At 41.2% G+C, this 11,876-nt stretch overlaps 1 protein-coding gene across 1 annotated transcript; it reads left to right on the top strand.

Annotated features, from left to right (window-relative positions):
• Positions 1-240: 240 nt before the first annotated feature.
• LOC117493046 (bcl-2-modifying factor-like) lies at positions 241-11,560 on the top strand. The gene is made up of 4 exons (XM_034143428.1): positions 241-389; positions 3,246-3,476; positions 4,829-5,040; positions 7,906-11,560. The coding sequence occupies exons 2-4, from the start codon at positions 3,269-3,271 to the stop codon at positions 8,020-8,022; spliced, it is 537 nt and encodes a 178-aa protein (XP_033999319.1). The 5' UTR covers positions 241-389; positions 3,246-3,268; the 3' UTR covers positions 8,023-11,560.
• The last annotated feature ends 316 nt before the right edge of the window (positions 11,561-11,876 follow it).

Genomic DNA, 11,876 nt, shown 5'->3' with positions numbered 1-11,876 from the left:
CTAAAGTACAATTTTAAATGCAAACATTTGCCTAAAACGGCATTACTACATGTTCGTTAGAAATGCATGATCAATTGCTGAAATAGAAATGTAAATGAATTGTAAAAGCAATAACAGCTTTTAATATCCTTTCAGTGTGGCTTGTATTTGCATAACACTGTAGCTGACTCTGTTCCTTTCACATTTTTAAGAAGGGGCGGTTCCCTGTCATCGGGGCGGACTGCTGCTTTAACACGGCCAAAAAAACAACCCGCTCTAGTCAGCAAACATGTATGAGTAGCTGTAATGCAAAGAGGGATACAAGTCACATCAACACAGTCCGTAGGAAACAAGGTAGCGGCAAGTTGTCAAGATACCACCGATCACAACGGAACGCGCTTTTGCTGGCGGTGAGTGAACATGAATTCAAATTTAAAGAGAGAAATCCTCCGTCCCGTAGTTCTTCGTTGTTTGCGGGAGTTTTGTCAACAATGTGCGGGGCATGCCCGGACAGAGACGCGGTGTGAGCGGACTCACAGAAGCGTTGGCATAATTGCAGAAAAAGGGCATTTATAGATACATTTATGCTCTGTTCTTCACACCAAGCAAGGCTTTTTCCTCTTGTTTTGACGGACGAAGCGAATATGTCAATGTGACCTGTTCTATCCATCACCTCGGCGCTTGCATTCCCCACGTCCCGGCTGATGTTTCCCGGTGTTTGAGACACAACAGCTGCTCAGTAGTGTTTTGACATTACACAAAATTACAGCTTATTAGAGTTGTTACATACTATAACATTACTGAGTATTGAGTAGAAAGTAGTATCTGCTTTGCCTGAGTGAAACTGTCGGCTCACGAGTGTTTGTTTAGTGGTAGAGATGTCAGGCGAAGTGGTAGAGAAAGTGTCAACGGACGATAATGGGAACTATGCAAGTAGCATTATTCTAACACTTTTTTTGTAAATAGGCATGAATCAGGCTAAACTGTTAAATGTTTTTTTTAACGAGAAAAAAAAAAGTGAATATTGACAATTTAATCTGTGGTTAGTGGTACCATGTGTCAGCATCCTGTTTCGAAATGTTTCTTCACTAGATGTGTATGGAAATCTGTATGAGCGGTGTTACCGCTGTGAGCTGCCCGGGGCATTGTGCTTCTAATGCGGGTAAAGATGCAGCACAATCCCTGTAGTCCTCCGGAGCGAACTTCATGAACGATTTGCTACTGCAACACAAGAATGAAAACCGCAGTTATTCTGCATCTAAGTTGCATTTTAACTGTATCAACAACAACATATCATCATACACATAAACAAACAGAATTTATTTTAAACCATTACATTGGCTTTATTTTTCCAGTGATAGTTTAAGGTAGTGTTCACGACGTCTCTAGCACAAAGATATCCACGGAATATGGATTACTCGTTACATTTAGGCAGTAGGGTAAGTATCAGCACTGCTCACCTTGAGTGCACCCCCACCCTGAGTGGTGAATGGAGAACCCGGTGCACAGATGGTGCAGCAGAGGGAGCCACTTTCTGCTCCAGCTTTGAGCCTCTGACCAGCTCTGTGGTGGCTGCCAGGCCTCCCTTCTGCCCCAGGCACTGTGTGTGTGGGGGTTTGTGTGTGTATGTGTATGTGTGTGTGTGTGTGTGTGTGTGTGTGTGTGTGTGTGTGTGTTGTCTTTCTGTGTGTCTGTCTTTCTGTTTGTTTTTATGTGTCTGACACAATGATAATACTTGCCAGTCTTCTGTTGACTGCCAGTGAAAATTCAAGACAGGGCTGTCAATGCCACACAACACAAGTGCACATTGGTTGGCGGTGAAACTTGTGGTACTGTTGAAGAGCCCTTACTGCTTTTATAATGTCAAGTACTACTTTATTTGCCTGGAGGACAAGTTCATGCAGATTATGGGCTGTTTTTAATGTCTGTAATGCATAAATAATTAGTGTGCAGTGACAAGATGGACTGTTTAAATGCCCTGGGAACAATCAAGGCCAGAGGATGTGTGGCTCTATAATATTTATTTTGTTTACCAAAAAAGTGACTCCGAGACTGACATCTTACACTATAATAATACCTGGATATTAGACAGTGTTTTTCCACAGTTGCTCGAGATGTAGTTTCCTCCTTTGACTCCATATGATATGACATAATGCACAAGGACACTTTCACAAATAGATACACTACTGGTTTTGCCAAGCTCAGTAAACACTATTCCAGTATATCCAGTTTCAACTTTTGCATTTGCCAGTCAACCCTGCCCATTTGTCTCCACTCACACAACAAAAAGAAAAGACAGACACCCTTGGAAAAAAAGATGAAACACTAGTTCAGATTGTGGCATGTGGCCAAGGAGGAAGAGAGTGCGAGTGTTTTTGCGTTGAGCAGCTACAGTTGAGGATGGAGTGAAACTCGTTATCTCCCTCATGAAGCGGCCGCTGCACGCAGCACATGACAGTCTAGCCAGGACTTTGGTTTCACTGAGGTTTCACTGACACACCACCCGCTGCTGTGTGTGCGTGCGTTTTATAGTGTAGACAGAAGTGTGGACAGGCAGCCATCCAGTTATTATGTGGTTGAGAGAGAGAAAGGGGACAACAAGCATAGGTATTAATGTTGAGCTGTAGAATTGTGCTGGAGGAAGCTAATCTCCTGACTGTGACTCCTCTCTGTGGAACAGATTAAGGTAGTTGTGAGGCAGAAATTGCCTCTTCAGTGGATCTTTTGGCTCTCAATTACAATTTGGCAGCAACAGCTTGGCAAAATCTGCTACGTGAGTGTGGCAGATTTGGCGTGGCATTTTTATCTGCCTGCTGGGTGCCCCTACACAGGGTGTTTCCATATGTTTGGCTCCTGTTGCTACTCATCACTATATAATAAGAGATGATAGCTTAATCTTGTGTTTACATTGGCAGATCCATCTGTGGGCCTCTTGAGGTTACTCATCTCTGCTTGTTTGTTTTCAGTATCACCACACACAACATTAGCCTGGGCATTAATGACTCAGGATTTATTTTTCATTTAATGTAGACAGGGAGCGATCATTTTCTATCTGCCAGAGGGCAACGTTTTCACTGATATCACAATGACATTTGGCACGTTTTGTTTGGAAACAAATCACACCCAACTTACCTGCGATCTAAAGATAATAAAGTCAAACACAGTCCAACAAATGTGTCTAATATTTTCACTACAAAAACACTTTCAAAAACACTTGTCATGTCATTCTAAAGTTTCCATCTTTGTGCTCATTTTTGCCCCTTCAGGAAGTTTACCGCTGAGGCATCGGATGGATGATGAGGAGGAGGACATGTCACGGCCTATCTCGCAGCTCTGGGGAACCCCCTTTATGGACGTCAAATACGAAGAACGTGTTACACAGATTGCGGCTGGACAGGCCATGGCTGCTGTCACGACGAACAGCCACAACAACAACAGCATCGGCATCAACTCACTGCCCTGCGGCATGCTTCGGCAGCCTCGCATACCCTTTCACGGTAAGGAGGGGGCGAGATCATGTGAGCCTGCGGAAAGTGTTGTGGGCTTATGGTTTTAGAAACTGAGTGTAAGGGTTTAATGTTCTAGTGAGATCTGACACTATTAGTCATTCCTTTTATCCTTTTATACGGCAGGTTACTCATTGACAACTGCCCTCAAAGACCCAAGTGATTAAAACTGTCAATCTGGTTTTAGGAGTGTCGGATAGAATGAAAATTGGAGGCAGGGGTTTTCTTTGATTTAAGGCTATTAGAGAAACTGAATTCAATTTAAAATTATTACTGAAAACCAGAATTAGAACAACCTATGAAATGTATTTTCCTTGCAGCAGGGAGATCCCCGTGTCCTATTATACGCATGCTGAGAACTTGTAAAACTCAGCATTCTAAGAAACAGTTAACACTGTAGATTTGTAGTTATGTTATCCAACAATTTAGATCTGATAGATATTGATGTGATGCTAACCTCATGACACTCTGTTTCTGTTTACGTATTTTAAATACAGACAACGCTAATTTCATGCTAACATAAAGGCACATACCCACACTAATATGTCCATCACTTTTAATCCAATATAGTATTCCCATCTCTAATCGAATCAGTGTGACATCACCCTAATTTAATTGAACTCATGTTGAAGTAGAATATTGTTTGTTTGTTGACTCAGTGTCATTGTGTGAGAGGTACATAAAGTAAAGTCATGAAATACATAAACACCACACACTGTTATTACCTTGTCTTCCATTGTAATTTACTCAGTAATGGATGTCATGCACTTGGCCCGGTTCCATTTCTTGCTCATTTCTAAGAGGCATTATAGTCCTCTGTGAGGAGGAACAGCAGGGCATTCAGCACATATGATAACATAGAAAAATAGTTTTCCCTCTGACTGCAGAAGGACGCTTGAGGCAATGAGTAAACTCAATGACACAACGGAAAGGTAGCAGTTTACTAGGGCCACTGATGATTTAATAATGTGGTTTGCGCTTTCCCACCTACCAACCCTTCCACTTGTTTGTGGACTCTTTGTAATTTTCCCATCTGCGAAAATCTGATAAAACCTGTTTGTGTTTCAGAAAGCAATACAGCAACCGTGTTAAGTAGATACTGTTTTTGTCACACACAGTTGTGTTTGAAGCCATTACTATTAATCTAGATACTTGATCTCTTCTTAAGACGGTCTGCAGACTGAGGTTTTTCACTTTTTAGTCATACATAAGTGGTTTAACTAAACAGAATCAGTAATGTCTCTTTACCTTATATTCATCTTGGCTCTGACACTGAAAACAGCTATTTTAGAGATGCAACACCAACAACACAAGTTTTAAGAAGCTTGATGTTTTCCTTTTAGGCAACGCTGGATTACGCTCACATTTCCCCGCTCAGTTTGAGCCCATGGAGGACCGGGGAGAGAGGCAAATTGAAGAGGAGGAGGGCAGAGGGGAGGAAGATGACAGGATGGCAGAGAGGCCCGAGGAGCAGGCAGGGGTGAGCGTCGAGGCGCAAATTGGTCGTAAACTTCGGGAGATCGGAGACAAGTTCCACCAGGATCACGTTGAACTGGTAAGCCTCACTCCCACGCAGTGAAGTGGATCTTTAAATGATCTCACTACTTCAAACAATATGTTAAAGAACCTGTGTCAAAGTGTAAACAGTGTGAACACAAGTGGACTAACATAGCCTCTGTTTGCCTGTTCAACATCTCCTTATGCATATCACAATGCCAATCGTTAGACATTTGGTTTGCTAGGACTCAAACTGATTTTTTTACACAAGATAGAAAGTGTGTGTGTCAGCATTTACTTGATTAGAGACACAACTCAAAACAACCTTGTGCCAATTTGTGGTTCACTTTTGGGGGAAAAAGGGCCGAACATTTTGCCAGCCGAATTGACCACAACTGGATAAAAATAGCCTGTGCTGTGATTCAACCACTTTCTTGGCCACACTGAAGGAAAAATCCTAAATCACTAATAGAGCACAGTTTTGTGACTTCATACAGGATAATAAACCTACACAACTCCAAATCATTCAGTCAAAGGAATATATTGTTTTTTACCCTTTTTTTAAATGAAATATTGGCCCTTTGGTCAAGGTCATTTGGTCTTCTAAATCTCAGCAGAATGTTAAAGACTACACTTCCCATACTGCATCATTGGCACTATTTCATTACACTCAAAATAAATATTAATATGTTTTCTAGTCTTCAAAGAGAACCCGCCCACTCCTGACCGATTTCCTTCATCTCTTTGTCTCCGCTGTGTAATTTAAAAGACGTCAACCATCTGTCTGTTACTTGTGTACTTTTACCTGAAAGTAGACTTCTTTATACTGAACATACGTACCTCATGAAGCATGAAACGATGTGGGACTTGTGAAGACGATGAAGGTAATTGAGCGTGTAGGCTCACTGTTTGCCAAGCTCCCGAGGGAATAGCTCAGCACCACATACCTTGTGTAGTTCACGATATGTGGTTAATTGTGCATATCGAGAAATACAACTCACATGCAGCTGACAACATGTTCCACATCCATTCTGTACATCTAGATGTGGCAACAAAGTGTGTTTTATAACAGGTCCAGGGGGTTAGCGGTATCAGTGTTTGTTAAGCACTCAGTGGCCTGACTGAGAGTCCACACTATGAACTTGAGTTAATGAGTACAAATATACTGGGAGGGGTATCGCGTTCCTTATCTGCTGCTGTACTGTTTTGCCACGGGGGTCTGCGTCAATAACAAGGTGTGGTTGATAAGTTTTGAAAAGCACTTCACTGTGCGGTTAATGGAGGAGGAGAGGGTAAACAAAGAGAAAGAAAGTGGGTGAAAGAATAAAAGTGATAAACGGTGAGATGTTTTGACAATGACTGTACAGAGCCAGTGAGATCGATGTGACTATCACGAACAAGAGTGAGCGGCAGGTCTGTGTCTGGGTAGACTTGGCCGTCTGTTTATATGGTGTCTAAAAATAGTGTCTGACTCACGGCTACCCACAATACCTCAGTTGTCTCGCTGCCTGCCTCGGTGTGTGTGTCTTTGTGTGTGTTTTGGTTTGTAACTCTGTGACAAAGAGATAAGAGAGACGTTTTCTTTTTTGTCTGCTGTCTGCACTCCACTCCTGCAGGATTGGATACTGCTGTTGTACTCCAAAGGGAGAACATTTAAAAAAAAAATCCTTTATGATATCCAATCACTTCTTCTGTATTGTGTCTGGTGCTATTGTTAGACTTTTTCACTGCCTATCTGAGAAGAAGTTGCTGGTGTGGGCTAAAATGTGGATTCTTGTAGATGTGAAGTACATTGTATTTTTGGTTTAAAATGCAGGAACATTTGAGGGGGGAAAAGATAATCCATTGAGTAAAGGAGTTACATTGAGTAAGGGAGTTACATTGAGTGAAGGAGCCAACATGGTGTCAGAATTCCTAATCGCTTGAAGGGAATTAGCCTAAAAAGGGCAAACAAAGTACACGCCATCCTCCACTACACACCCAAATGACAGCAGAAAGAAGAACAAACCGACGTGGTGTTTAAATAAGCTCAGCAGTGTAGAATTAAGAGCAATTAAGGACAATTACGGTTACATTTAGCGGTGCTCGTTCAGTTCAATGCAGGCTGCTAGTTTTGCATCAAATAGCCTGTGGCGGACTCTGATTGCTAAGCTGGTAGAGACCTTGATAGAGAGAGAGAGATATGGTAGCAGGAGTGCTTATGCAACAGGCTGCAATATGTGAGCACGGCTGTTCAGAAAGCCAGTGGGAGCTGCTGTGCAGGATCAGAGATGAGGAGAGGGGGAGAGGAGATTGCAGGCTGCAGCAGGAGCCCCTTCATCTGTAGTGTAGCCCCCCAAAAGAAAAAAAATGACAGAGCTGAGAGAAAGGCAGCTCCATAGGAGGGAGCAGATTCATTTTCCTCTGGCTTTGTTTTGATAATTATTCGTCTGACTTTCTGCTATTACAAGAGAGCCGTGATGAAATAGGCAGTGCGTTCTCTGAAAGCATTTCACTTTTGAGGTTTGAGAAGTCAACAGCGCGACATTTAATAAGAGGGACTGTCTCAAACCCCAGGGAGGAGGGGGGATTGATATTATGGAGATGAGTGGCAGATCCTGAGGGTTGTTTTAACAGTCTGGTCATTTTCATCCTCTCATCAAACGAATAAATGAAGCAATACAATTAACTTCTGTCACCAGGAAATCACTGAGCCGCTGCCCTTGGTATTGTGTGTATTAAACTGCAGGATGTGCGTGAGACAGAGATGTTTGCTAGACACAAGTTAATGTTGTGGAAACATCAATTCTACCTGGTCATTTGATTTGATATCGCAAGGTTTACCACAGGTCACAAGGCTCTAACTCAAAACCATGTTGTGGTTATTGTCTTTATCTGATAAATCCCTGATGCTAACAACCTCATGTGCTTTTTTTCTTTGCAGTTCATGAGGGGTCGGAGACAGAACCTGCCTGCCTGGATGCGCCTTACGATGGCCCTGTTTGGCTTTCTGTTTCCACGAGAGGCTCTCTTCCCCCGCCTGAGAGGAGCGCAGAGATGAAGGAGCTTCTTTCTGGCCCTCACCTCAGCCCCCCCCCCTCCTTATAGGGACAAGGGACCAGACTTTTAAAGAGATGGCACTGTAAGATGGAACACGGGTTTGGATTTTGTTTTCTTCGTGACCACGAAGATGAGATGAAGAAAACACTTGTCACCGCTGGACGGAGACTGACAATTTTTTTTTTGCTTTTTTTTTTTTTTTTTGCTTTTTTTTTTTCGCCTCTCCGAGAAGAAGCCATTGCGTTTGAAGAGATATTTTCGAAATGTTTGTAAGATTACCTATTTTGTACAGTAAACTGCTCTTTTTATTTGGTGTTTCAAGTCTTGAAGGACCTCCATCAGTCCAGGGAATGCCTTATTCTCTCCTGCCACAGTACAACTCTTTTGCAACGAGGAAATCAGTGAAAAACAAGAGACTCCTTTTTAAGATTAGGCCACTTTTTTTGGCGTCAAACTGGACGTGGACATGTCTGTGCTGAAGTTACTGACTTTAAACCTTGAGGACTCGAGGCAAATTTCTAATTTATTCTCAGAAAAACAATAAGCCCTGTACTTATCCTTTACTGTTTCACACTGGCTCATTTCTGAATGGTTTTCATGACATTGTGACGGTGCTACACCTTGATGCTGCACTTGCCAGATTCCACTTTAGACATAGTGACATCATCAAGTCTCATCCATCAGCCTCTCCATCTCTAGTTCCACTCATGCTGTTAGAAGTGGCCTAAAAACCCACTCAGATCCTGTTGATTTAAAGGAGAAACACATGTACTTGAATGTAGGTTTACTGAAGGTATTTTAGTCGAATAATACCCAACATAATCGTGATTACTCTTTGAATTTGTGATCATTTGTCTGTAGGAGTGCGTGCTTACTGTTTCCAAAATCTGAAGTCATTTTGAAACCAAATAAGCACAAACAAATCTCCTTTGTGGGATCACGATCAGGGAACTGGAAAAACAATCACACAGCTGAAAAGCTTTGGAGAGATTTCATCGTTTTCTAAAGCTTTTCAGTTTTTCTTTCTCTGGCTGGAGTGACAATCGCAATTTAGCCCTTTGCTGCATTGGGTGGGAGACTTGTGGGAGAGATGACATTTATCAGCATTTCTATTGGCGAGCAATATTCAAGCCAGTGGAAGGAAAGGAAAATCTTAGGGATCTGTTGCATTTGCAATCAAACTGAGATTACACCTCTTTCAAATTTCTTTGTTACAGAAAGATTTTGGGTCAAAGTTACAGAGATACATTTTTATTTTATTTCGCTCCAGGTGGAAGTGTTTCGAGCACTGATTCAATCCCGATGTGCTGATACATGTTACGTATCGACCTTTCATTCAAGTGCTTTCTTTCACCAAACTGCCAGTGGTATATCCAGCTTCACCGAGAACTTAGTAAGAACAGCTCCTGTACAGTTCAGAAAAACATTTTTACTCGCACACACAGACACATTTTAAGAGAAGGTTTATACACCCTTTTTGCAACGACACAGCCACTGTTTAAAGTAAGGTTTATTAAGTCTTTAAGGACTAGAAATAAGATTTAAAAATGTCGTCATTGGATGTATTATTTCAGTCATGATATGAACTTTTGAAGACACTGATGGGTTTTTTGTTTTCTTCTTCAGGGAGTAGTTACGGACCATGTTAATTACCTGATGCTTACTATGAGTTGCAAATAATCTGCCTTTGAGTTAGAATAAAATATATTTCATTGGACTTTTTATGTTATCCAAAGTACATTCTCTCAACATCAACAGATTTAGAGGTTACGACTCGAGTAGCTAAACCAAAATATTGTTTCCTGCAAACAATGAACGCTGAGCCAATTCACGCCATTTTTAACTACTCCCTGTCCTTAATGAGAACAGGTTTCATTTTGTTTTGGTTTCTTTTTGGATAATTTATTCTAATTTATTTTGTGTATATTTGCTCAGTTCTACTGTATAGATGCTATCTCAGTGTGTACAGTCCTTTTCTTCTCATTGTTGATGCGCATTCAGTTGCGTGTTTGATGCCTGTGTGTGGGGAGGTTGGACTAAAAGCCATGTGCCTCGTGAGTTCTCACTCTTAACGGTGTGAGTCTTTATAAATCACGTGAACAGCAGACAATCAAATGTACAAAATGTGCCTTGTGAGTAACAGACCTGCCACATCATCATCAACACTTGGCATCATTATTCAAAGTCACTTGCCACAGCCCTTGTTTCACTTGGGCTCTGTGAGAAGAACATGCTACGATACAAACGACTTGGCACAAACAGTATGTCGTGTTCGTTGTGCCTTGATACACAAAAGATCTGTTTCACGAGGCACAGGTTCAACCTTTGACGTCTCTCAGCACAAACGGCGAGTTTAACCGCGCTTCTCAATATCAGAAATGACTGTTTGCAATCAATGTGCACTGTAAAAACGATTTTTTTTTTTACCTGTATACTGTATTTTTTGCGCCTCTCTCTTTCTACTCCTGTGCTGAGCTTCCCGTCTAGAAACTCTTTAAGGTCTGTAATATGCTGGATCTGCCTAGCTCGCCTGGGTTCTTGTGCTTTATTATCTACAATCTAGTAGGGCTGTGGGTTTACATTTGAAGGAGGAATGAGTCACCATGGTGCCCAGTATTATTTGTATGTGAGCTGGGTTGAACAGCCACTCAGTCGGTTACCAACCACTGTTGCAACCCTGACTCAAGTGAAACATTTTGTTATTCGTTCAACCTTCAGTGTCTTTAATATCAAATTTCTTCGATTCCATTTTTTTAATATCAAAGAAAAAGTGCATCTTTACTGTCAAGTGCTGTGATTTGGTGTTTTTTTTTATACATTTGACATGAATTTGAAACAGCTATTGTGGCTATCTTTATAAAACATTTTTAACAATTGTTTTCCATATCTTTTTGTAATAAGACGAAGAAAGATCTACCACAACAAACTTTTTTTTTTAGGATTGCTTTTTTTTCAATGTTGTGGCATTTAACATTTTGGATATTGCCAAGTCTGCTGTGTCACTCTCAGTTCAAGGGCTTTTTTCAATATATGTAAATGGAGTAAAAATGCATGTCCAACATTCCTGAAAAAATCTGTATCTTAAGGGTTTGAATGTAATTTAATGGAGTGAAAACCACGATATCTCTTTTAATACATGAACTGAACAGTGGAACTTCTTTCAGACTGCCGTGCTTCGTGCGCAGGGAGTTTGTATTGTCTTCACATTTCTTTCTTTACGTTCAGAGTGGTCTCAAGGATTTCACATTCATGTGTCCTAATGAAGTGAGACCCAGTCCAAATGTAGCAGTTTTTGTTAAAGCATTGTATGTGTTATCTTTGGGACTGCTCTGTGTCGACTGCACAGTTTTCAAACAGCGCAGGACATGAGGCGATGGAGGGAACAGAGGGACGGGGGATGTTTGTTCTTTTTCTAGTGCAATATGCTGTACATAAGAGCTTGGCTCTCGAAATCTTACAAGTTCTCTTAATTTCTTCTGTTGTTAAATGGGTACATTGCTGTTTTTTTTTTTCATTAAAACTTTATGGACAATTTAAAAGGCTTGTGCTTTGTTTCTTTTACTAAAGACAACGATGAGTTCTCTAACACACACACAAACACACATGATACATTTACATAATCATTCCTGTGTTCGTCACCTAACACGTTTCTGCTGCCATAACCATAACAATCCCATAAAGTCACAGTGACTGAATAAAACCTGTTCTCTGACTAGACACCAGTGATTTAAACCCCCTGAAAGTCCCAAAGAAGTTAATTTAGCATGAACAATAGGAGCATTTCATAAGCCCTGAAGGCAATGTTGGGAGCTTAGCACATTTTTACACGCTCTTCCCTCTGGGGGAAAGGTGCAA

The sequence above is a fragment of the Trematomus bernacchii genome, unplaced genomic scaffold, assembly GCF_902827165.1.
Source record: "Trematomus bernacchii unplaced genomic scaffold, fTreBer1.1, whole genome shotgun sequence".
Classification (NCBI taxonomy): domain Eukaryota; kingdom Metazoa; phylum Chordata; class Actinopteri; order Perciformes; family Nototheniidae; genus Trematomus; species Trematomus bernacchii.
The sequence above is the reverse complement of the archived record's forward strand: the minus strand, read 5'-3'. Positions and strand labels throughout refer to the sequence as shown.